This window comes from Oncorhynchus nerka, linkage group LG9b (genome assembly GCF_034236695.1).
Source record: "Oncorhynchus nerka isolate Pitt River linkage group LG9b, Oner_Uvic_2.0, whole genome shotgun sequence".
Lineage (NCBI taxonomy): Eukaryota > Metazoa > Chordata > Actinopteri > Salmoniformes > Salmonidae > Oncorhynchus > Oncorhynchus nerka.
This window is the reverse complement of record NC_088424.1, coordinates 27,060,125-27,086,915: the sequence shown is the minus strand read 5'-3', so window position 1 is coordinate 27,086,915 and position 26,791 is coordinate 27,060,125. Positions and strand designations below refer to the sequence as shown.

At 46.7% G+C, this 26,791-nt stretch overlaps 1 protein-coding gene across 1 annotated transcript in view; it reads left to right on the top strand.

The window, feature by feature from the left end:
- LOC115114526 (receptor-interacting serine/threonine-protein kinase 1-like) overlaps nt 1-26,791 on the top strand; it is a 42,047-nt gene that overhangs the window by 6,250 nt on the left and 9,006 nt on the right. Inside the window, exons 7-10 of the mRNA XM_029642832.2 lie at nt 21,627-21,703; nt 21,907-21,982; nt 25,657-26,313; nt 26,471-26,623. Of these exons, the coding sequence (XP_029498692.1) occupies nt 21,627-21,703; nt 21,907-21,982; nt 25,657-26,313; nt 26,471-26,623 (963 nt within the window). The remainder of the gene's footprint in view (nt 1-21,626; nt 21,704-21,906; nt 21,983-25,656; nt 26,314-26,470; nt 26,624-26,791) is intronic.

The window sequence follows — 26,791 nt, the reverse complement described above, 5'->3', positions numbered from 1 at the left end:
AGAGGAGGAAGGCTCTGACAGCACTGAACAGGCGTGAGACTCCGGTAGCACAGGAGAGGAGAAAGGCTCTGGCAGCGCTGAACAGGCGGGAGACTCCGGCAGCGCTGGAGAGGAGAAAGGCTCCGGCTGCGCTGATCAGGCGGGAGACTCCGGCAGCGCAGGAGAAGAGAAAGGCTCCGGTTGCGCTGAACAGGCGGGAGACTCCGGCAGCGCAGGAGAAGAGAAAGGCTCCGGCTGCGCTGAACAGGCGGGAGACTCCCGTCAGTGCTGGAGAGGCGAGGTGCACTGTAGGCCTGATGCGTGGTGCTGGCACTGGTGGTACTGGGCCGAGGACACGCACAGGAAGCCTGGTGCGGGGAGCTGCCACCGGAGGGCTGATGTGTGGAGGTGGCACAGGATGGGCTAGACCGTGAAGGCGTACTGGAGATCTTGAGAGCAGTGCTGGCACAGGACGTGCAAGGCTAGGGATGTGCACAGGAGGCCTGGTGCGTGAGGCTGGCACCAACTTCACCAGCCGACTAACACGCACCTCAGGACGAGTATGAAGCGCTGACCCAGGTGCCATCAAATCCCCGACACGATCAGTCGGGCGAATATCGTACCTAAAGCACCAACACAGCAACTCCCTCATAACTCTCTCCTCCACTTTCCCCATTAACTCCTTCACAGTCTCTGCTTCGCTCACCTCCAACACCGGCTCTGGTTCTGGTCTCCTCCTTGGCTCCTCACGATAAACAGGGGGAGTTGGCTCAGGTCTGAACCCTGACTCTGCCACACTCTCCCTGAGCCCCCCCCCAAGAAATGTTTGGGGCTGACTCTCGGGCTTCCTTCCGCGCCGCCGTGCTTGTCTCTCCAACTCCATTCTCATATAACCTTCTTCACACTGCTCCAGCGAATCCCAGGCGGGCTCCGGCACTCTCCCAGACCGACCACCTGTCTATTTCCTCCCAAGTAGTGTAGTCCCGATATTGTTGCTCCTGCTGCCGCTGTTGCTTCTCCTCATACCAGCGCCTCTCAGCTCTCGCCGCCTCCAGTTCTTCTTTGGGGCGGCGATATTCTCCAGGCTGATCCCAGGGTCCTTCTCTAAACAATTTGTCCTCCCATGTCCATTCCTTTTTTCGCTGCTTTTTGGTCCTGTTGTGGTGGGTGATTCTGTTACGTTTTTCTTCCGTCGAAGGAGAGTCGGACCAAAATGCAGCGTGGTAATTTCCATACATGTTTATTGAACGACAAAAACACGAACAATACAAAACAACAAACGGAACGTGAAAACCTATACAGCCTATCTGGTGACTACAAACACAGAGACAGGAACAATCACCCACAAAAAAATGTTTTTAAATAAAAAATAATTTATTATCTTCAATACCATTCATTCTTTACAACTCAAAATTTTCATACATACTCAAATAATGGTATTTTAATTTAACTAATTTAACTAAACATAAACCACAAACAAAACCTCAGGGGAGCATCTTCCCTCCCCGTCACCCTACAAAATACCTTTCCCTATCTCCCCGTCCCTAATCTATCCCCTTACAAATCTAAATGACACCCAGCCCTAAACCCCCTTCCACCTCTCCCGAGCAGCATGCTGCCCCCACTTCCTCTCCTCCCTCTTCATCCTCCCCCTCAAATCTCCTTCCACCCTCCTCACTATCCCTTCCACCCCCCAATCTTTCACTGTCTTCACCATGTTCTGCATGGCTTCCCACAGCCCCCGTTTAAAGAGACTCATGAGAAGCCAGAGCAGAAACCTGTCCCTATCCGTCCCTCTCGCTCTCCCTACACCTCTCTCTAACCTGGCCCACGTCAATACAAAATCCCCCCTTACCAAACCTAACAACACCCGTGCCCTAGCCCATACTACTCCGGCAAAGGCACAGTCCCAAAAGACATGGCGCACAGTCTCCTCCCTGCCACAAGAGGATCTTGGACAGGTGGGGGATTGCACCAAACTATACCGGTACATGATGGAACGTACCGGCAAGCACTTATGGAGGCTCAACCAATTCAGGTCCTTGAGCCTGTTGTCCAGACCCCGCGCCTGCACTCCCTCCCAGATCACTTCCGAGATGCCCACTACAGGCGTCGGACTCCCTGCCTTTCTGACCTCCTCGTACAGGTGCCTGTGATCTAAACCTACTTGGGCAACTTCAACCTCAGGGTGCGCACGCAGCCACTTGGCCGCATGACCAAAATGCCACGGCAGCTGTTCCGCCCGAGGACTCTTGTTAGACCACACCATTACGCTTCTCGCCTGATACGAGAAGAACACCCGCAGGAGGTAACCGGATGGGTGTATCACTGGATGAGCAAGCTCCGTTAACAAGAAAGAAACAAAAATTGTGTCCAGCTTGAGGGGGAAATGTGGTACCCCCCTACCTCCCTCCCCGATGGGACAGATCATGCGTGCCCTGGCGACCCACTCACACCTGCCACTCCACATGAACTGAAACACAAGCCTCACTAGTGGCCTCCTCAGACAAGCCGGCAATGGGTAGATGTACGCCAAATACAAAAGAGACGGCAACACATCCACCTTTAGGACCAGGACTTTGCCCATAAAAGACATACCTAGCCTTTCACATTGCTAGCTTCCTCTGTACCACTGCGATTCGCATGTTCCAGTTTAGCGTCGCTGAGCCGGAGGTCTCAAAATGGACCCCGAGAATCCTCAGGGCCCCCTCACAGAGAGAACCCCCCAGGCACATCCGTTCTACCACGCCATCTTCCGAAAAACTTGACGGAAGACTTTGCATGGTTCAGAACTGCTCCCGACGCTCGGGTGAAATCCCCAAAGATGGCAAGGGACCTTGTCAGGCACGAGTCCTTGCACAGCAGCAAGGAATCGACCTAACACTCTGAATAAAAAGGATCTATTCACGCGATCAAAGGCTTTCGCCTGATCTAGCGCTGCTACCATTAAAACCTGTTAGGGAAGTTGCGAATTTTCGCAGCTTTTTGTTAAAAATCGCGCAACATTTCAGCGCCCTGCTATTCATGCCAGGAATATAGTATACGCATATGATTAGTATGTGTGGATAGAAAACACTCAGACGTTTCTAAAACTGGTTAAATCACGGCTGTGACTATAACAGAACGTGCGTTTCATCGAAAAGTGCAGGAAAATCTGATCACTGAAAATGGAAATAAATATCCATGCGCTACTTCCAGGAATTGTTCAAGGTGAACCGGATTAAATGAGGCCGAGGTTGCAGTACCTACAGCTTCCACACGATGTCTAGAGTCTTGTCATTTGCTTCGGCTTTGATTCTTGGTCAAACCGACACAAGGGAACCGATTCCCTCCGGTCTCCGACCGGATGTTTTGGTTGAGATTTCTCCGGACATTTTTCCGAGACGGACACCTATAGAATTTACATCGCCTCCTGATGAATTTTATCGCTTATTAACGTGTACTAATACCTAAAGTTGCATTACAAAAGTATTTCGAAGTGTTTTGTGAAAGTTTATCATCGACTTTTTTAATTTAAAAAAATGACGTTACGTTCTAAAATGCTATTTTTTTCCGTTGTTCACACAGTATTCATAGATCGATATCTAGGCTATATTTGGACCGATTTAATCGAAAAAAGACCCAAAATGATGTTTATGGGACATCTAGGAGTGCCAAGAAAGAAGCTCGTCAAAGGTAATGAATGTTTTATATTTTATTTCTGCGTTTTGAGTAGCCCCCGGCTATCGCAAAATCTGTCGTTAGGTGACGTTGAAAAGCATTTTACAAATCTGACTCGGTGGATAGATTCACAACGAGTGTAGCTTTAATTCAGTACATTGTATGTCCATTTTAATGAAAGTTTGAGTTTTATCAACCACTATAGGTGGCGCTCTTGAACATTTCCGCTGATTGATGTTCCTACCACGGGACCACGGCCCTAACAAGTTTTAAAGGCAGTCCTCTATCTTCAACCCAAGCGATGGAGTCCCTGATTAACTGTAGGTTCCATCTAATAGAGCGGCCCTCTACCCCGCACGTCTGATCCTCATGGACGACGTAGGGAAGGGCTGTGCGCAACCGGTCTGCTAAAACCTTTGCAAGTAGCTTGTAATCTACACACAGCATGGTCAACGGCCGCCAGTTGCCAAGGTCTGTTACTTCCCCCTTCTTATATAAAAGTGACAGCACACCAACAGCCATTGATCCCCCCGGGACCCCCGTCTCAAGGATGGCCTTCAAGACTTCGAAGACCACTGGTCCAAGTATACCCCAAAACATGAGATAAAACTCAGCCGGCAGCCCATCCATCCCAGGCACCTTCCCTTTTCCCATCCTCCTAAGAGCGCTCTCAACCTCTTCTAGTGAAATCTGGGCCTCCATCACTTCTCTAATGTCCTCCGGCAACCGCCTGGACAAGTGTTCTAAAAACACATTTCCCTGCTCTACATCTATTTCCCTTTCCTTAAATAAACCTTGGAAATGATCAGTTGTCACCCTGACCATATCCTCTGGTTCTCTAACTATACTACCATTTTCTTCCCTAACGCCATGCATTACCTTCCTACTCTGTCTGGCCCTAACCGACTTAAATAACATAGCAAAACAAGTCTCATTATGTTCTAGAAAGCCACTATGCGCACGCTCCAGGAAAGCTCGAGCCTTCCGCTCCTGCAACTCCCTGAGCTGCGCCTTTAGGGTTGCGGATCTCTCCCAGTCAAACGACCCGCCGAGGTTGCCTGCCTCGTATTGGAGTTAAATTAACCTTTGGATACGATCCACCTCCCTCCTCTCCTCCCTTTTTTTCCTCTTGCAATACCCTCTTATAAAAGCCCTAATCCTCACCTTAACTAATTCCCACCACTCTAACACCCCCTCGCACATGGACCGGAGGCCTTCAAGCCTCCAAAAGAAACCATTAAACCCGTCAACAAAAGCCTGCTCCTCCAGCACATCCCGATCTAACTTCCAGTACCCCCTACCAAAGAGGCAGACTGGCGACCCCACCTGCAGGAGCACCCCGTCGTGATCCGAAAAGAAAACAGGCAACAGCCGCCCAGACAACCTACCCAAAGACCTGGGTACAAAAATATAGTCGAGCCTCCGCTCAACCCCCCTGGAGTTGCGCCATGTTGGACCGTTGTTAGGAACGCCAGCTAATACGGAGTTTTTTGTGACAAAATGTACCTTTCGATAATCCGTACATAACCTGGACATACCATCAGGTTTAGGAACTCCAAGGGCTTGAGAACTCCAAGGGCTTGAACTTGGCTTAGCCAGGTCATTCTCCAACAAATATCTCACCTCATCCCTCATTATCTTCCTCTTGGAAGCGTTGATACGATATGGGTGTTGCTTGATAGGTGCATTTCCAACATTAATGTCATGTTCCAACACATTTGTGCGATTAGGAACGTCATTAAAGAGACATGGAAAACTGTGTAGTAGCCTCACAATATCATTGGCCTGTCCATCCGTTAAATGAACCAGACCGGATTGGATAGACAGCAGCATTTCTGAGTTGGGCAATCTAACACACTGCTGCTGAGTATTGCGCAACTCCAAGCCATCAACATCATCAATATGACAGTCCACTATCATAGCAGTAGTAGCAGAGGAGACAGCAGTACCTTCCTCTGTTTTTGAACTCTCTAACTGTGTGATGGGTCGGGTGTGGTAAGCTTTCAACATGTTAATGTGACACACATGAGATTGGCGTTGTCTATCAGGAGTTTGAAGCACATAGTCAGTTTCACTTATTTTCTTTTCAATTAAATAAGGACCCGAGAAACGAGCTGACAGTGAAGATCCTGGAACAGGTAATAACACCAGTACTTGGTCACCTGGCTGTAGTGGACAAGAAACAGCCTCTTTATCATAGTGTCTTTTCATGCTCCTCTGTGAGGAAGACAGAGCTTCCTTTGCGAGAGCACAAGCTTGGTGTAGGCGCTCACGAAAGCGACTAACGTAGTCCAACACATTCTCATCTCTGGTACACAACTCTTGGGACAAGAACTGTTCTTTAAGGACTTTCATTGGTCCTCTCACTGTGTGACCAAACACCAGTTCAGCCGGGCTGAAACCTAGGGACTCCTGCACAGTTTCACGAGCAGCAAACAAAACTAGAGGAACTCCCTCATCCCAATCTTTCTCAGATTCCAAACAATATTTACGTAGCATAGACTTCAGTGTCTGATGCCATCTTTCAAGTGCACCCCGAGACTCTGGGTGATAGGCGCTTGACACACGGTGCGTAATTGAAAAGGATTTTAACACCTGCCTGAAGAGCTTGGATAGGAAATTGGTTCCTTGATCGCTTTGTACCACCCTAGGTAACCCGAATGTCGTGAAGAATTTTATTAAGGCTTTACTCACTACCGGGGCTGTAATCCTTCTCAGAGGAATGGCCTCGGGGTATCTTGTAGCCATACACATTATCGTTAACAAAAACTGGGTACCCGATTTTGTCTTCGGTAATGGTCCGACACAATCAACCACCACATGCTCGAATGGTTCACCTATGACAGGTATGGGACAAAGAGGAGCGGGAGGAATAACCTGATTTGGTTTTCCTGTTATCTGACATGTGTGGCATGTCCGACAGAACTGAGCCACATCTTGTTTTAAACCCGGCCAAAAGAAATGTCGAAGGATCCGATCATAAGTTTTTGTGATTCCTAAATGACCAGACCACTGGTGATCATGAGCAAGGGATAACACATTTTGTCGAAAGGCTGTAGGAATCACTATTTGGTAAACAGCATTCCAATCTCCATCCGCGTCAACATGGGATTTCCATTTACGCATGAGGAGATTACCATCAATGAAGTAAGCCACGTTCTTCTTCTTCACATCTTCCAATGAGACAACACTAGAAAAACATTTAGCAAGCTTTTTGTCAACCTTTTGGTTAGCAATCAGCTGCTCACGAGTGACTGGTAACTGTATTGCATCAGCAATAAGTTCAACATTCTTTGCTTCTTTCCTGGGCTGTTTGTCAGAGGTGATCAGCTTCTCAGAGGTATCACACAATCCATCTTCTTGATCAACCTCTTTGAACAGAACAGTGTTTGACAAATCTATCACGTCACCCTCTTGTCGTGCCTGAGCACGAGTGACAGCACAAGCGGGGAACACATGTGGATAACTCTGTGCCAGCTCAGTCGAGAGAGAGTGGTCACTTTTATCCAATACTTCCAATACGGGTACTACCTTTCCTCCGGCAATATCGGTACCCATTATAAAGGTCACACCTTTCACTGGCAACATAGGACGTACCCCCACTCTGAATATTCCACTGATTAACTCAGAGTGTACTTTCACAAAGTGCAATGGCACTGGGACAAAACCCATTTCAATACCCTGCACTAACACACTGGAACCACAGTATGTATCGTCAGATAAGGGCAACACATCAGACAATATAAACGACTGCGCCGCACCAGTATCTCTAAGGATTTTAACCGGTCGTTGAGACGCTTCGTCATTCGTTAGGGACACAAACCCCTCGAAAATGAATGGTTCATAACTGCGGTCGGGGACTGAGACTTTCAAACTACAGTTACCCTGAGGCACCTGTTTTGTTGCAGACCTCACAACCGTACGAATTAGAGCAACACCTGTTGGTGGCTTGGCACGAAGAGGCATCCCTTGTTTGCGTTTAAGCAGGAAGCAATCATTAATCATATGTCCTACTTTATGACAATAGAAACAGGGACGCTCATTCTTCTGGCGTGCTTGATATACTACTGCTGGCCGACTAGGGCTAAAGGTAGGAAACTCAGTGGCTCTACTCTCAGTTTGAGCCGAAAACACACTCTTGTGCGTCAACACAAACTCGTCTGCCAACACAGACGCTTCTGCCAGGGAGGATACTTTCTGTTCGTTTAGGTAAACTACAATGCGTTCGGGTAAGCAATTTTTAAACTCTTCCAACAAGATTAACTACCGGAGAGAGTTGAAATCAGTTACCTTACTAGCAGCATGCCATTTATCAAACAGATTTCCCTTGTCTCTAGCAAATTCCACATAAGTCTTACTAGAAGACTTTCTATGAGACCTAAATCTCTGTCGGTATGGCTCAGGCACAAGCTCATAGGCACGAAGAACAGTAGCTTTGACCACTTCATAATTCAAACTGTCCTCCAGAGGTAGCGCTGACAAAACCTCTTGGGCTTTACCAGTTAATTTACACTGAAGTAATAGGCACCATACCTCTTCAGGCCATTTCAATGCTATGGCTATACGCTCAAATACACAAAAATAGGAGTCAACCTCTGACTCTCTGAACAAAGGTACTAAGGCAATCTGCCTACTAATGTCAAATGTGTTTGAGGACACAGCAGGTGAGGACGGCTCACAAACAGGCATAGTAGGACCGGAGGCTAGCCTCGCTGTCTCTGCCTCCAGTTCCATCTGGCGCATTTTGAACTCCAACTGCCTTTGTTCTCTGTCTGCCTCAATTTTACACATCTCCAAATGCCGTTGTTCTCGTTCTTTTTCTGCCTCTATTTTACACATCTCCAACTGGAGAGTCTCTCGCCTAATTTGGGCTCTCTCTTCCACCTCCAGTTGGAACTGTGCTAAACGGACATCCCTCCTGGCATCACCATTTGACAGTGGGGAGAGTGGATCAAAACGGGACAATGTGGCTGGTGTCAGACACCAATGGGCTTACAGGAGCAGCAACATCCCCTACAGGGGTAGTAGGCTCAGGCAGCGGTAACACAAGCACCTGCTCTTCCAACAATACATTTAATACTAGCCATTTAACCTCCGCCTTAACTAAACTCTGCGGAATCGATACTGAATAATGGTCAGCCAAGGTCATTAAATCAACTCTACGACATTTGTCAAAAACCTCCCACGAAGGGTTATCCAAAAAGGATCTCAAATCAAAAGTAGTCATTTTACACTACTTCACAAGTGCCAAAGAAAATAGCAAACACTAATGCTACTTCAGCTATGACGCTCAACACTGAACTATACCACTACAACAATCTACATGAGCGGCATGGGTGTCAGTTATGACAGATCCCGGACGAGCCCCCACTTATGTTACGAATCCCTTTTGGCCCGACAGTCTAGGGGGGATGGTAATGAGACCCGTAACATAACTCATGCAAATTATTATTGTGACAAAGTAAAAGTGTGAACGAAATAACCACGACAACAGAAATCTACCGTCAAACTCCAGGTTTATTTATAAACACACGGTAATGGGGGGAGCAGGAAAAGGGGCTGAGCTGGACCCAAGAAAAGAAACAATAAGTATTCAAAAACACCCCTAAGCTAGACTAGCCTACTTTAACAACAGCTAACTAACTAACCAAAAATACAGTGGGTGGTCCGCCCAGTTCTAACTAGTGTATTTAACAAAGTTCACCTACGGGTAGTGTATGCCCATGGGCGACTTGTCTTGGTTTCCCCCTTTTCCCACCAGCAACAAACAAACACCATAACCAAAAACAATACTCACAGGTGATGACAAAGTGCTATGGAGGTGCTTAAACAAAAGAGAGGTTAAGACACAAAGCGAGAGTGAAACACAGAGACCTACAGACATGGCATTTACAGAGAGATTGAGCTAGAGATTGAGCTAGAGATTGAGCTTCAGAACAAACAAATGATGGGGTTTTTAAACCATGGGGAAGGAACTGTGATAGGGTAGGAAATAGGAGGAGGTGTGTCTTCTGATTGATGATTGATTGTTGACTGATTGGGGAGTGATGATTTTCACCTGTGAGGGGAGAAGGAGAGAAAAGAAACACACACACAGGATACACACACACACAGGATAACTGTATCCGTAACAACCGTCCATTTTCGGAGTAGTGTGCAGACCACCATCTACCAGACCATGGCAAGCCATTAGCCCGGCAATGGCACCTGCACTGCTATCCCCCCCATTCCTAAATCTGTATTAAAATCCCCCCCTATCACTAATTTCCTATTTGTGACACACAGGGGCGTCAGACAGTCCACCATCTCCCTCCTGTCTGCCACCATCTGTGGCCCATACACCACCACTAATCTAAATTTACAATCCCTTATCATGACATCCACCCCTATAACCCTCCCCTGCATTACCACAAAAGAATCCTCCACTTTTACCTCCCTGTGCCCACACAAAATCCCTACCCCCGATGAGTGCACCCCCAATACCCCAAACCGACTCCCCTTTGTCCCACTCCCTCTTAAACCTATTAACATCCCCTCCATCCCTCAGGTGAACCTCCTGTAAAAAACAAAAATCAAACCCCACACCCTCCAAATAACTAAAAACCGCCCTCCTCTTAACACAATCCCTTAAACCCCTTACATTTAAACTAACAAAAGTAAAATTAGACCCCATGAAAGAATAAAATAAAAACATGTAATACACTCAAATTCTAAACCCAGACAGAAAAAAAACAAAAACAGGAGACTCACCCGATGCTCCATATCTACCGGTGAGAACACCATCCGTACTCCCGACATCCCCCCCTCTTCCTCCATCTCACCAACCCAGGATGCAGGAATAGTGTTTGGCTCCCCACACTCCCCCCCCCCCCCCCCAGTGCTGCAGCTGGTTTGGAAAAAAATCGGGGAGGCTGAGTCCCCAAACAAAAAACTCCCCACCTCCTCCTGTACCCAGTCCTGAGTCTTGTTAGGTGTGTCCCCACCCAACAAAAATTGAGGGCCTGGGGAAACCAGCAGCAACCCAGAGGTTTCTCCCACCCCCATCACTCTCTTGGCCATCCCCTCCCTCTCACTGTCGGCCAATCGCACCCTCCTCTTCATTCTCTTCTTTGGTGATGGCGGCAGTGGCGAGATACCACCCTCCCCCCCCCGCCAGCTCCTCCACCATACCCCTCATCTCTTCCACCAGGGCACTTTTCCCCCAGTCCACTTGCTCTTCCACCGTCTCCTTCTCCAACACTCCTCCCTCGCTTTCTTCTCTCTCATGCTCCTCCACTCGGTTGCCTTCTTCCGCCGCTTTTCCTGGTTCTCCTACTCCCGTGCCTTCCGTTTCCTTCTCTCTTCCATCCGCCGCTTCTTGCTCCTCCTCCTTCCTTGCGGCCTTCCCCTCTGGACCTGTACTCTGGTCATGAGGCGTGCTTCCTTCCCCTCCTCTTCTTCCCCCATCCTCCGCTCCTGCTACCCCCCAGCCGCAGACGCATATGACCTCTGACGAGCCGGGCACCCCCGCCACAGGTGTGCTGACGAGCCACACCCGTGGCACGCCTTAGGCTTGTCACAATCCCTCACCTCGTGTTCCTCAGATGCACAAAATCTGCATTTTCTTGTGCTGCACGAGGCGAATATGTGGCCGTAGGCCATACAGCGCCTGCAAAATGGGGGCTGAGGTGCATAAAACAACGTCCCCCTGTCAGCCCCTAGGGAGAACATAGCAGGAGGATGGAGGTAGCCACCATGTCCCTTTGGGTCCTCCCTGAGGAAGGCCTGGAAGCCTCTCCTCCCATTCCAAAACCCTAGGGAGTCTTTGAGGTGCCTTGCTGAGGAGACGTTATCCATGTATCTCCCCAGAAAGGCCCTCACCTCTTCGTCCTTAACGTAAGGGTTGTAAATGTTGACAGTTACAACCCTAAAGTTATTCTTCGCCAGGCTCGTTATTTCATAGTGGCTCATCGGCCTCTCACCTCCCACTGCTCTTGCCCTTCTCAGGATATCATCGTGTTTCTCCTCTGTATATAGTGCCACGTCGTATGCTCCCTCCAACGAGTTGCCTTGGAAACAAAACACGTCCTTCACCGTCAGCTTTAAAATCCCCATCAATATTATCCTTCCAAAAGTTTCCCGTCCTAAAGGCTCCAACTCCTTTTCCTTCCAAGCAAACCGAATCGTGTTGGCCAGCCCAATCCCAGGGACCGACCGTGTTGATGTATTTAGCACCATCTCCGCAAGGAGAATGGCGCTCGTTCTCTTCTCTTCCAAAACAATTGAAAATAAAAAACCAAAGTGACTGAGCCTAATCTTTTTTTTTTTTTTTTTTTATAAAAATAGTTTATTATCTTCAATACCATTCATTCTTTACAACTCATAATTTACATACATACACAAATAATGGTATTTTAAATAAACTAATTAAACTAAAACATAAACCACAAACAAAACCTCAGGGGAGCATCTTCCCTCCCCGTTACCCTACAAAATACCTCTCCCTATCTCCCCGTCCCTAATCTATCCTCTTACAAATCTAAATGACACCCAGCCCTAAACCCCCCTTCCACCTCTCCCGAGCAGCATGCTGCCCCCACTTCCTCTCCTCCCTCTTCATCCTCCCCCTCAAATCTCCTTCCACCCTCCTCACTATCCCTTCCACCCCCAATCTTTCCCTGTCTTCACCATGTTCTGCCTTGCTTCCCACAGCCCCGTTTAAAGAGACTCATGAGAAGCCAGAGCAGAAACCTGTCCCTATCCGTCCCTCTCGCTCTCCCTACACCCCTCTCTAACCTGGCCCACGTCAATACAAAATCCCCTTTACCAAACCTAACAACACCCGTGCCCTAGCCCATACTACTCCGGCAAAGGCACAGTCCCAAAAGACATGGCGCACAGTCTCCTCCCTGCCACAAGAGGATCTTAGACAGGTGGGGGATTGCACCAAATTATACCGGTACAAGATGGAACGTACCGGCAAACACTTATGAAGGCTCAACCAATTCAGGTCCTTGAGCCTGTTATCCAGACCCCGCGCCTGCACTCCCTCCCAGACCACTTCCGAGATGCCCACTACAGGCGCCGGACTCCCTGCCTTTCTGACCTCCTCGTACAGGTGCCTGTGATCTAAACCTACTCGGGCAACTTCGACCTCAGGGTGCGCACGCAGCCACTTGGCCGCATGACCAAAGTGCCACGGCAGCTGTTCCGCCCGAGGACCCGTGTTAGACCACACCATTATGCTTCTCGCCTGATACGAGAAAAACACCCGCAGGAGGTAACCGGACGGGTGTATCACTGGCTGAGCAAGCTCCGTTAACAAGAAGGAAACAAAAATTGAGTCCAGCTTGAGGGGAAATGTGGTACCCCCTACCTCCCTCCCCGATGGGACAGATCATGCGTGCCCTGGCGACCCACTCGCACCTGCCACTCCACATAAACTGAAACACAAGCCTCACTAGAGGCCTCCTCAGACAAGCCGGCAATGGGTAGATGTATGCCAAATACAAAAGAGACGGCAACACATCCACCTTTAGGACCAGGACTTTGCCCATAAAAGACAAATACCTAGCTTTCCACATTGCTAGCTTCCTCTGTACCACTGCGATACGCATGTTCCAGTTTAGCGTCGCTGAGCCGGAGGTCTCAAAATGGACCCCGAGAATCCTCAGGGCCCCTCACAGAGAGATAACCCCCAGGCACATCCGTTCTACCGCGCCATCTTCCGAAAAACTTGACTGAAGACTTTGCATGGTTCAGAACTGCTCCCGACGCTCGGGTGAAATCCCCAAAGATGGCAAGGGACCTTGTCAGGCACGAGTCCTTGCACAACAGCAAGGAAGTGTCGTCGGCGTACTGCGTCATCTTAACACGCAGCCCACCACTTCCAGGGATCAGCAAACCTTCCACCCCTGTGTCTGCCCTAATGGCAGCCCCCAGAGGCTCCATGTACAGAACGAAGAGGAGAGCCGAGTGGGCACCCTGCCTGACCCCAGACGAGAGGTCAAAAACATCACCCAAGTGACTATTTACACTAACTCGGCACCCCGCTCCGACATATAATGTACGAATCCATCCTATAAACTTCTCCCCAAATCCTAATCGACCTAACACTCTGAATAAAAGGATCTATTCACGCGATCGAAGGCTTTCGCCTGATCTAGCGCTGCTACCATTAAAGGCAGACCTCTATCTTCAACCCAAGCGATGGAGTCCCTGATTAACTGTAGGTTCCATCGAATAGAGCGGCCCCTCTACCCCGCACGTCTGATCCTCATGAACGACGTAGGGAAGGGCTGTCGCAACCGGTCTGCTAAAACCTTTGCAAGTAGCTTGTAATCTACACACAGCATGGTCAACGGCCGCCAGTTGCCAAGGTCTGTTACTTCCCCTTCTTATATAAAAGTGACAGCACACCAACAGCCATTGATCCCCGGGACCCCCGTCTCAAGGATGGCCTTCAAGACTTCGAGGACCACTGGTCCAAGTATACCCCAAAACTTGAGATAAAACTCAGCCGGCAGCCCATCTATCCCAGGCACCTTCCCTTTTCCCATCCTCCTAAGAGCGCTCTCAACCTCTTCTAGTGAGATCTGGGCCTCCATCACTTCTCTAATGTCCTCCGGCAACCGCCTGGACAAGTGTTCTAAAAACACATTTCCCTGCTCTACATCTATTTCCCTTTCCTTAAATAAACCTTGGAAATGATCAGTTGTCACCCTGACCATATCCTCTGGTTCTCTAACTATACTACCATTTTCTTCCCTAACACCATGCATTACCTTCCTACTCTGTCTTGCCCTAACCAACTTAAAGAACATAGCAGAACAAGTCTCATTATGTTCTAGAAAGCCACTATGCGCTCGCTCAAGGAAAGCTCGAGCCTTCCGCTCCTGCAACTCCCTGAGCTGCGCCTTTAGGGTTGCGGATCTCTCCCAGTCAAACGACCCGCCGAGGTTGCCTGCCTCGTATTCGAGTTCAATTAACCTCTGGATACGATCCACCTCCCTCCTCTCCTCCCTTTTTTCCTCTTGCAATACCCTATTATAAAAGCCCTAATCCTCACCTTAACTAATTCCCACCACTCTAACACCCCTCGCACATGGACCGGAGGCCCTCAAGCCTCCAAAAGAAACCATAAAACCCGTCAACAAAAGCCTGCTCCTCCAGCACATCCCGATCTAGCTTCCAGTACCCTCTACCAAAGAGGCAGACTGGCGACCCCACCTGCAGGAGCACCCCGTCGTGATCCGAAAAGAAAACAGGCAACAGCCGCCCAGACAACTTACCCAAAGACCTGGGTACAAAAATATAGTCGAGCCTCCGCTCAACCCCCCTGGAGTTACGCCATGTAGGACCGTCCATTTTCGGAGTAGTGTGCAGACCACCATCTACCAGACCATGGCAAGCCATTAGCCTGGCAATGGCGCCCGCACTGCTATCCCCCCCTCTTCCTAAATCTGTATTAAAATCCCCCCTATCACTAATTTCCTATTTGTGACACACAGGGGCGTCAGACAGTCCACCATCTCCCTTCTGTCTGCCACCACCTGTGGCCCATACACCACCACTAATCTAAATTTACAATCCCTTATCGTGACATCCACCCCTATAACCCTCCCCTGCATTACCACGAAAGAATCCTCCACTTTTACCTCCCTGTGCCCACACAAAATCCCTACCCCCGATGAGTGCACCCCCCCAACACCCCAAACCGACTCCCCTTGTCCCACTCCCTCTTAAACCTAATAACATCCCCTCCATCCCTCAGGTGAACCTCCTGTAAAAACAAAAATCAAACCCCACACCCTCCAAATAACTAAAAACCGCCCTCCTCTTAACAAAATCCCTTAAACCCTTACATTTAAACTAACAAAAGTAAAATTAGACTCCATGAAAAATAAATACATGTAATACACTCAAATTCTAAACCCAGACAGAAAAAAACATAAAACAGGAGACTCACCCGATGCTCCCCTGCTCCATATCTACCGGTGAGAACACCATCCGTAATCCCGACATCCCCCTCTTCCTCCATCACACCCTCCCAGGATGCAGGAATAGTGTTTGGCTCGGAGTGCCCTGCACCCTGGGTCTACCCCGCAATCCTCCCCCTCCCCAGTGTTGCAGCTGGTTTGGAAAAAATTGGGAGGCTGAGTCCCCAAACAAAAACTCCCCACCTCCTCTTGTACCCAGTCCTGAGTCTTGTTATGTGTGTCCCCACCCAACAGAAGTTGAGGGCCTGGGGAAACCAGCAGCAACCCAGAGGTTTCTCCCGCCCCCATCACTCTCTTGGCCATCCCTTCCCCCTCACTGTCGGCCAATCGCCCCCTCCTCTTCATACTCTTCTTTGGTGATGGCGGCAGTGAAGAGATACCACCCTCCCCCTGCCAGCTCCTCCACCATACCCCTCATCTCTTCCACCATGGCACTTTCCCCCAGTCCACTTTCTCTTCCACCGTCTCCTTCTCCACCACTCCTCCCTCGCTTTCTTCTCTCTCATGCTCCTCCACTCGGTTGCCTTCTTCCGCCGCTTTTTCTGGTTCTCCTACTCCCGTGCCTTCCGTTTCCTTCTCTCTTCCATCCGCCGCTTCTGGCTCCTCCTCCTTCCTTGTGGCCTTCCCCTCTGGACCTGATCTCTGGTCATGAGGCGTGCTTCCTTCCCCTCCTCTTCTTCCCCCATCCCCCGCTCCTGCTCCCCCCCCAGCAGCAGACGCATATGACCTCTGACGGGCCGGGCACCCCCTCCACAGATGTGCTGACGAGCCACACCCATGGCACGTCTTAGGCTTGTCACAATCCCTCGCCTCGTGATCCTCAGATGCACAAAATCTGCATTTTCTTGCACTGCATGAGGCGAATATGTGACCATAGGCCATACAGCGTCTGCAAAATGGGGGCTGACGTGCATAATACAACGTCCCCTGTCAGCCCCTAGGGAGAACATAGCAGGAGGATGGAGGTAGCCACCATGTCCCCTTGGGTCCTCTCTGAGGAGGGCCTGGAAGCCTCTCCTCCCATTCCAAAACCCAAGGGAGTCTTTGAGGTGCCTAGCTGAGGAGACGTTATCCATGTATCTCCCCAGAAAAGCCCTCACCTCTTCGTCCTTAACGTAAGGGTTGTAAATGTTCACAGTTACAACCCTAAAGTTATTCTTCGCCAGGCTTGTTATTTCGTAGTGGCACATCGGCCTCTCACCTCCCACTGCTCTTGCCCTTCTCAGGATATCATCGTGTTTTTCCTCTGTATATAGTGCAACGTCGTATGCTCCCTCCAACGAGTTGCCTTGGAAACAAAACACGTCCTTCACCGTCAGCTTTAGAATCCCCATCAATATTATCCTTCCAAAGGATTCCCGTCCTAAAGGCTCAAACTCCTTTTCCTTCCAAGCAAACCGAATCGTGTTGGCCAGCCCAATCCCAGGGACCGACCGTGTTGATGTATTTAGCACCATCTCCGCAAGGAGAATGGCGCTCGTTCTCTTCTCTTCCAAAACAATTGAAAAGAAAAAACCAAGTGACTGAGCCTATCTGGTGAACTACACAGAGACAGGAACAATCACCCACGCAATACTCAAAGAATATGGCTGCCTAAATATGGTTCCCAATCAGAGACAACGAGAATCACCTGCCTCTGATTGAGAACCGCCTCAGGCAACCATAGACTTTGCTAGAACACCCCACTACGCCACAATCCCAAAACCTATGAAAAACCCCCATACATAAACACAACACAAAAAACCCATGTCACACCCTGGCCTGACCAAATAAATGAAGACAAACATAATATATTTCTACCAGGGCGTGACACTGACCATAGGACATTCTCCTAATCTTAATCTCCTAATCCAAATGCTCTCTAGCAAACTTCAGACGGGCCTGGACATGTACTGGCTTAAGCAGGGGGACACGTCTGGCACTGCAGGATTTGAGTCCCTGGCGGCGTAGTGTGTTACTGATGGTAGGCTTTGTTACTTTGGTCCCAGCTCTCTGCAGGTCATTCACTAGGTCCCCCCGTGTGGTTCTGGGATTTTTGCTCACCGTTCTTGTGATCGTTTTGACCCCACGGGGTGAGATCTTGCGTGGAGCCCCAGATCGAGGGAGATTATCAGTGGTCTTGTATGTCTTCCATTTCCTAATAATTGCTCCCACTGTTGATTTCTTCAAACCAAGCTGCTTACCTATTGCAGATTCAGTCTTCCCAGCCTGGTGCAGGTCTACAATTTTGTTTCTGGTGTCCTTAGACAGCTCTTTGGTCTTGGCCATAGTAGAGTTTGGAGTGTGACTGTTTGAGGTTGTGGACAGGTGTCTTTTATACTGATAACAAGTTCAAACAGGTGCCATTTATACAGGTAACGAGTGGAGGACAGAGGAGCCTCTTAAAGAAGAAGTTACAGGTCTGTGAGAGCCAGAAATCTTGCTTGTTTGTAGGTGACCAAATACTTATTTTCCACCATAATTTGCAAATAAATTCATTAAAAAATCCTACAATTTTTTTTCTAATTTTATCTGTCATAGTTGAAGTCTACCTATGATGAAAATTACAGGCCTCTCATCTTTTTAAGTGGGAGAATTTGCACAATTGGTGGCTGACTAAATACTTTTTTGCCCCACTATATATACATACATACATACATACATGCATACATACATACATACATACATACATACATACATACACACCGTTGAAGTTGAGAAGTTTACATACAGTTAGGTTTGAGTCATTAAAACACATTTTTCAACCACTCAACCACAACCAATTTTTTCAACAATTGTTTACAGAAAGATTATTTAACTTATAATTCACTGTATCACAATTCCAGTGGGTCAGAAGTTTACATACACTAAGTTGACTGTGCCTATAAACAGCATGAACAATTCCAGAAAATGACGTCATGGCTTTAGAAGCTTCTGATAAGCTAATTGACATCATTTGAGTCAATTGGAGGTGTACCTGTGGATGGATTTCAAGGTCTACCTTCAAACTCAGTGCTTCTTTGCTTGACATTATGGGAAAATCAAAATAAATCAACCAAGACCTCAGAAAAAATTGTAGACCTCCACAAGTCTTGTTCATCCTTGGCAGCAATTTCAAAATGCCTGAAGGTGCCACGTTCATCTGTACAAACAATAGTACGCAAGTATAAACACCATGGGACCACGTAGCCGTCATACCGCTCAGGAAGAAGACGCGTTCTCCAAATCAATCCCAGAACAACAGCAAAGGACCTTGTGAAGGTGCTGGAGGAAATATCCACAGTAAAAACGAGTCCTATATCGACATAACCTGAAAGGCCGCTCAGCAAGGAAAAAGCCACTGCTCCAAAACCTCCATAAAAAAGCCAGACTACGGTTTGCAACTGCACATGGTGACAAAGATCAACTTTTTTTCAGAAATATCCTCTTGTCTGATGAAACAAGAATACAACTGTTTGGCCAAAATGACCATCGTTATGTTTGGAGGAAAAAGGGGGAGGCTTGCTATCTGAAGAACACCATACCAACCATAAAGCACAGGGGTGTTAGCGTCATGTTGTGGGGGTGCATTGCTGCAGGCGGGCCTTCACAAAATAGATGGCATCATGAGGGAGGAAAATTACGTGGATATATGGAAGCAACATCTCAAGATATCAGCCAGGAAGTTAAAGCTTGGTCGCAAATGGGTCTTCCAAATGGACAATGACCCCAAGCATACTTCCAAAGTTGTGGCAAAATGGCTTAAGTACAACAGAGTTAAGGTATTGGAGTACCATCAAAGCCCTGACCTCAATCAAAGCCCTGACCTCACACAAAAAGTGTGGGCAGAACTGAAAAAGCGTGTGCGAGCAAGGCGGCCTACAAACCTGACTCAGTTACACCAGCTCTGTCAGGAGGAATGGGACAAAATTCACCCAATTTATTGTGGGGAGCGTGTGGAAGGCTACCCAAAATGTTTGACCCTTTTCACCTTGGAAGTAGACCAAAGTGCAGCGTGGTGAGCATACATTTCTCCTTTTATTTAAAATGTCGCCAACAAAACGAGAAACAAAAAAACAACCATGAAGCTCACAGGGCTATAGTGCCACTAACAAAGATAACTACCCACATTGAAAGGAGAGAAAAAGGGCTACCTAATATGATTCCCAATCAGAAACAATGATTGACAGCTGCCCCTGATTGAGAACCATACCCGGCCATCACATAGAAACACAAATCATAGAAATAAAGGACATATTATGCCCACACAAACCACACCCTGACCAAACCAAAAAGAGACATAAAAAAGGTTCTCTAAGGTCAGGGCGTGACAGTTACCCCCCCCCCAAAGGTGCAGACTCCGGCCGCAAAACCTGAACCTGTAGGGGAGGGTCTGGGTGGGCATCTATCCGCGGTGGCGGCTCTGGTGCGGGACGTAGAGCCCGCTCCACCTCTGGCTCACCCCGCTTTGGTGGCGCCTCTGGTGTGAGGACCCTTGCCGCCGACCCCGGACTGGGGACCCTCGCTGCGGGCCCCGGACTGGGCGCCGATGCTGGGGGCTCCGGACTGGAGGCCGACGCTGGGGGCTCTGGACTGGAGGCCGTCGCTGGAGGCTCCGGACTGGAGGCCGTCGCTGGGGGCTCCGGACTGGAGGCTCCGGACTGGAGGCCGTTGGTGGAGGCTTCGTGCCATGACTCACTGGGGGTTTCTTGCCATGGATCATCACTGGAGGCTTCGTGCCATGGATCATCACTGGAGGCTTCTTGCCATGGATCATCACTGGAGGCTTCTTGCCATGGATCATCACTGGAGGCTTCGTGCCATGGATCATCACTGGAGGCTTCGTGCCATGGATCATCACTGGAGGCTTCGTGCCATGGATCATCACTGGAGGCTTCGTGCCATGGATCATCACTGGAGGCTTCTTGCCATCGATCATCACTGGAGGCGTCTTGCCATGGATCATCACTGGAGGCTTCGTGCCATGGATCATCACTGGAGGCTTCTTGCCATGGATCATCACTGGAGGCTTCTTGCCATGGATCATCACTGGAGGCTTCTTGCCATGGATCATCACTGGAGGCTTCTTGCCATGGATCATCACTGGAGGCTGTCCCTGATATATAGAGAGAGAGACTCTCTACTCGGCACAGCATGAAGAGGACTGGCCACTCCTCAGCCTTGTTCCTCTAGGTTTCTTCCTAGGTTCCTGCCTTTCTAGGGAGTTTTCCCTAGCCACTGTGCTTCTGTAATGCTTGCTGTTTGGGGTTTTAGGCTGGGTTTCTGTATAAGCACTTTGTGACATCTGCTGATGTAAAAAGGGCTTTATAAATACATGTGATTGAATTTGCAGAGCACTTATAACTTGTACATTTCAACACATATTCAAAACTACTGCAATATGCAGCATATTGGTACATGCAGATATCTTCACAAGTCAACCTTGGACCTACGAATCAATTAGTACTGCAACAAGCATCAATTCAAGCGAGCCCATGGCATTCACAAGTCTAATGTTGCATCATGATCTAATACTGTCATGAGAATTTTCAATCCCAATGAAAATCAAATCAAATCAAATGTTATTTGTCACATACACATGGTTAGCAGATGTTAGTGCGAGTGTAGCGAAATGCTTGTGCTTCTAGTTCCGACAATGCAGTAATAACCAACAAGTAATCTAGCTAACAATTCCAAAACTACTACATTATAGACACAAGTGTAAGGGGATATGAATATGTACATAAGATATATGAATGAGTGATGGTACAGAGCGGCAAAGGCAAGATACAGTAGATGGTATTGAGTGCATCCTAAGCTACGCCTTGCTCAGACAGTCTGTGTTTTTCCACTATACAGATACATAGTTTAATCTAATTCTGACTAAAACTACACACATCATCAGATTATAATTTTATGATTCTAATAAATTTCATACAATTATAAGGTTTCAGAGTGGAATTATTTTATCATTATCTTTTATCAGACTATTCTGTGGCTGTTGCTATGTTAGTCATATGACTGCTCTGCTTTCACATGTTCTCTATACAGAGGGCTACAACACCTTCCTGCCCGTCTACAGGGAGAAGTTAGAGCCAGATGTAGAGAGGGACTCACTTGGTCTCAGAGTAAGTTGCTTGTGTGAACAAAGTGACAGCATTGTCATGAGTACATTATCGAATGAACCAAGTGCACAACAAATCAAAGACCAAAACAAATACAGTAACTAAATGAAAGATATTAATGGGTGTTTAATATTACCATAATATTACCAAATATATCATAAGGTCCATACCACTTTTTTAAACTGATCTGTTTCATTGGCATGCAGGACTTGTACGAGGGGCCAGAGGAGCTGGTGGAGAAGATGAAATCTTTATCCATGTCCCCCGAGAGCCTTAAAGCAGGTGAGCAGTCTGAGCACAACGTGAGGCAGGCTTCATGACCCTGGCCCTCTATAGCTCTCAGTCTTAGAAGTCTACACCGCTCTCTGCATCTTTATACATGACGTACACCTCCAGACCACTATGTCTTACAACTCCACTCACTGCCTTGTTAAACAGTGTCGGCGTGGTGTAGGCTTTGTCCAGTTTAATATATAATATACTTTGCCTGAGCCCACGGATCCAAAAGTTTGGACAAAGTGCACTGAACTATTGGACATGAAAGAAAAGGGATACAACAATTCAATGGGATGGGATGCACAAAGACCTTTACTTGAATTTTTCCAGTATTTTATAGGTTCGGCAAATCCCCTTATAGTTTGGGATATCTTTAAATGTACCTTCAGGGGTCATTCAATATTTATCAATAATAAAAATATGTTTCTGGCTAAAGAAACAAGACTAATAAGGGAAATCTATTAACTAATAGTACAGGTAGATTGCAATAAAAATGATAGTACAGAGATACAAAATAAGTTAGAGGAAAAACAAAAAGAACTTGTGGAACTTATTCAAGAACGATCTAATGTAATCTATTACAAAAATAAAGCAAACTGGATGGAATATGGAGAAAAATGCACAAAATTCTTCCCGAATCTCCAATACAGGAACGCTAACAAAAAGAACTGCAGAAACTCGTTACTGATGACGGAGTCATCTATGATTCTCCGAATTGTATTTTATAAGAGGAAACTAATTATTTTAGGCAGATGTTCTCTTTTCCGTCTCATCCTCTCCCACTGAATGAAGATTACGGTAAGGAATTCTTTCATAATAATATAAAAAATGGAAAATTAACAAAAATGTACAGAAAGATCAGTGCAAAGGCCAAATTACAGAGGAATAACTTTTTGAGGCTATTAAATCATTTCAGTCTGGAAAAACCCCAGGGCTTGATGGCATACCGGCAGAGGTATATCAAGTATTTTTTGATATACTAAAAGCTCCATTGTTAGATTGTTTTAACTACTCCTATAGAAATGGTAGTCTGTCAGGTACTCAGCAGGAAGGTCCGATTTCTCTATTATTAAAACAAGACCCAAATATAAAGACCCGATCTATCTAAAAAACTGGAGGCCCCTTACACTTGCAAAATGCATAGCACTCAGAGTTAAAAGGGTTTTTACCAGGTATTGTTCATCCTGATCAGACAGGTTTGTTACATGAATGATACATTGGAGATAATATACTACAACTACTAGAAATAACAGAACATCATGAAACCTATAAGCAGCCAGGAATTATATTTATAGCAGATTTTGATAAAGTAAGACTGGATTTTATTTATAAATGCCTGGATGTTTTCAATTTCATTCATTCTCTTGTAAAATGGGTAAAAAATAATGTATAGTAACCCCAGGTGTAAAATAGTAAATAACAGCTACTTCTCAGAGAGTTTTGAATTGTCAAGAGGAGTTAAACATGGGTGTCCGCTGTCACCATATATATTCATTATGGTCATCGAAATGCTAGCTATTAAAATCAGATCCAATAACAACATTAGAGGATTAGAAATCCAGGGCTTAAAAACAAAGGTGTCCATGTATGCCGATGACTCAAGTTTCATGTTAAGTCCGCAAGATAGATCCCTGCAATGTCTCATTAAAGATCTAGATAACTTTTCTGCACTCTCTGGACTACAACCTAATTATGAAATGAATTATGAAGTGTACAATATTACGTATTGGATCCTTAAAAATAAAACTTTTACATTACCTTGCAGCTTACTTATAAAATGGGCAAAATGGGCATATCACAAAAGATAGAAATAAATAAGCTCTACACAATGAATTTCAATAGAAAACTTGTAAAAATAGACAAGATCCTGCAACCATGGAGAGGTAAATAACTGTCTATTTATGGAAAAATTGCCCCGATTAACTCCTTAGTCATCTCAGTTTATTCACTTACTTATGGTGCTGCCTACTCCTGATGATTTGTTGAGCTTTTTTTCTCGCTTTATCTGGGACGCTAAACCAGACAAAATAAAACGTACCTATCTATATAATGCATAGGAATTGGGTGGGTTGAGATTGTTAATTATAAAAGCACTAAACCTCTCTCTAAAAGCTTCATTCATTCAAAAGTTTTATTTGAACCCTAAATGGTTTTCAAGTAGATTAATAAGAAAAACTCATCCATTGTTTAAAAATGGTCTTTTTGCCTTTGTGCAGATTGCCATGTCTCATTTTCGTTTAATTGAAAATGATACTTTTTTCAAAGTATCTGTCTTTTTCAAACAAGCATTGCAGAGCTGGCTACAATTTCAATTTCATCCTCCTGAAAAGATAGAACAAATATTATGGCTGAACTCAAATGTGCTGGGTGATAAAATATCTGTATTTATGGGAAAGATGATTGAAAAGGGTATTTTGTTCTTAAATGATATTGTAATGGTAGAGTTATGTCCTTCATGGAGTTATCAGAATTGTATTGGAAGGTCTGCTCATTCCAAGAGTACAACCAATTGAATACAGCATTGCCCCAAAAATGGAGGAGGCGGGTGGCAGCGGGGGGAGGTAGCGAACTGGTCTGTTTGCCCAATATAAAGGATCAAAACTGGCGGAGGAATAAAAATAGCATAAATAGGAAAGTATACCAGTTTCATTTGAGGACCAGGATGTTGACAACTGTGCCATACAGATGACAAAATAGTTGGGAAGAGATTTTTGATGTACCGATTCCATGGTACAGGGTGTATGAGTTGATATATAAAACAATGCAAGAATTCAAGACTTCGTGCTTTTCAGCTAAAATTATTTACAGAATTCTTGCCACCAATTTTTTTTTTTATATTTGGGGCGTAAAATCATCGAAGCGCCACTCTTAGTAAAAGTATTTATCTTCAACACGCAATCTGTAGATTCTATTCGATTAGATAGATTGAAATTGTACGTTAAACATATGTGAAAGATATTTGTTGTGTAGAAACACAAAGTGGGTGGCCAGCAGAGATAGATGGGATGGGCTGAGGGAAGCTGAGGGTTGGTATGTGGAATTGGAGACAAGTGGGAGTGGAGTTGTTGTGTGTGAGAGAGAATGATGGTCAAAAGATAAAGGGGGGGAAAAAAGTCTAAATAAAACATAATAAAAGTAGATTTGAATGAAACTAAGTGGTAGTGTTTTATACAACTAATCTCAAATGGTTGAGGGACAGCTATTGGGGAACTGTGGGGGGATCTTGGAGGGTTCGGGTTTCACAAGATTGTGATCATGAAAAAGGAAATGAAGACATTTTATATCACTATCATGCACACGCACCCTCACACATAAGGATGGCTCTGTTGCATGTTTGATACATGTTTGATAGTAGTAGTAGACACCCTCACACATAAGGATGGCTCTGTTGCATGTTTGATACATGTTTGATAGTGTCTTGATGCTGTAGTGTTTGTCCTTCATGTTATAATACTTTAATGTTACCACTTCCTTGTGTTTTTTGTAATAAATAATAAAACAAAATTTAAAAGACCTTTACTTGAGATCTTTGCCCGTTTCTAGATTTTCCATTCAAATCTCTCACTCTCATCAATAATCAAACCATTAATACGACAAATTGGATCTTTATACGACAACACATGGATCTTAATTTAGAATTCAGCTATTCAAAATGAACCCTCTACCCCTTCTCCCTATAGACCGGCTGGCTCCCTTACTGAGCTCAGACAGTGCTAGGGCTGTTCGTATAGAGGCTGGTCCAGTGGAGGCCTGCATCGAGGACCTGAACCTCTTCCTCCCCTGTGAGCACTCCCTTATCCAGCCAGATGTCCGGGCCCTCAGCCCCACCTCGGGCATGGAGCTCAAAATGGTCAACGAACTCTCTGCCCTGGAAGTCAAACTAGCCCAGCAGTTGGAATATCACAAATACGCCAGCTACAGCCAGATGGACCAGCTTGACTTCAGCCCCTACCATAATCCTCACCCTTCCACCCCACAGCGCCTCAGCTCACAGGACCCCACCGCCAACAGAGGGCTCCCCAAAACCCAGGCCGTCCAGCCCAGCAGCGTGGAGATGAACCCCCACCGCCGTCTTTCTAGCCTAGGAGTGTACAAGGCTGCGGACCCCTCAGGGGCCACCACACCCAGGTGCCAGCTTTCCAGCCACATGCCTGAGTCCTCCAGCAGCCCCTCTCTAAGCCAGGGCAAGTACTCCCTCCAGCAGCAGTATCCCAACGCCCAGTACCACCGCCTCCAGTCCTGGCCAGCCTACCCAGTGCCAGAGTCAGCTGCCCCAGACCTCACTGCAGAGCTGCGCCTGAACTCGTGTGCCATGGTTAGACCTCCACAGGACCCAGGTAGGGGTGAAGCACAGAGATTACAGTGCTTGATACCACTATTACCATTACTAAAGCTGATGCAGATTCCCCAATCAGCGTGATAGCGATCTACCACTTCAATTAGAAAAGCATTTATGAGAAACAGTGTGTGTGTGTGTGTGTGTGTTGGTTTCAGGAGGCCTGTTCATCCAGAATGCAAGAGGGATCCAGATAGGGAGCAACAACATACTCAGCATCAGGGACCACAAGTCTTACAGCAGGTCAGCCAGCTCTCTCTCCAATGGGGCAAACTCACACTCTCTACTCAAAGAGACCCTACAGATGAACGGTAAGAATAGAAACCTGCAAAGAGGAGCCTACTTCCTGAAAATAGACATCTTCCTATTTTTCTATGTCATGTTTTCTACTTTTAGTCCCATATTTTGTTATCTAGCCACAATATAAGGGTTCTTACATTGTTTGTTTACTGGAATGAATGGAAAGGCATCAAACACGT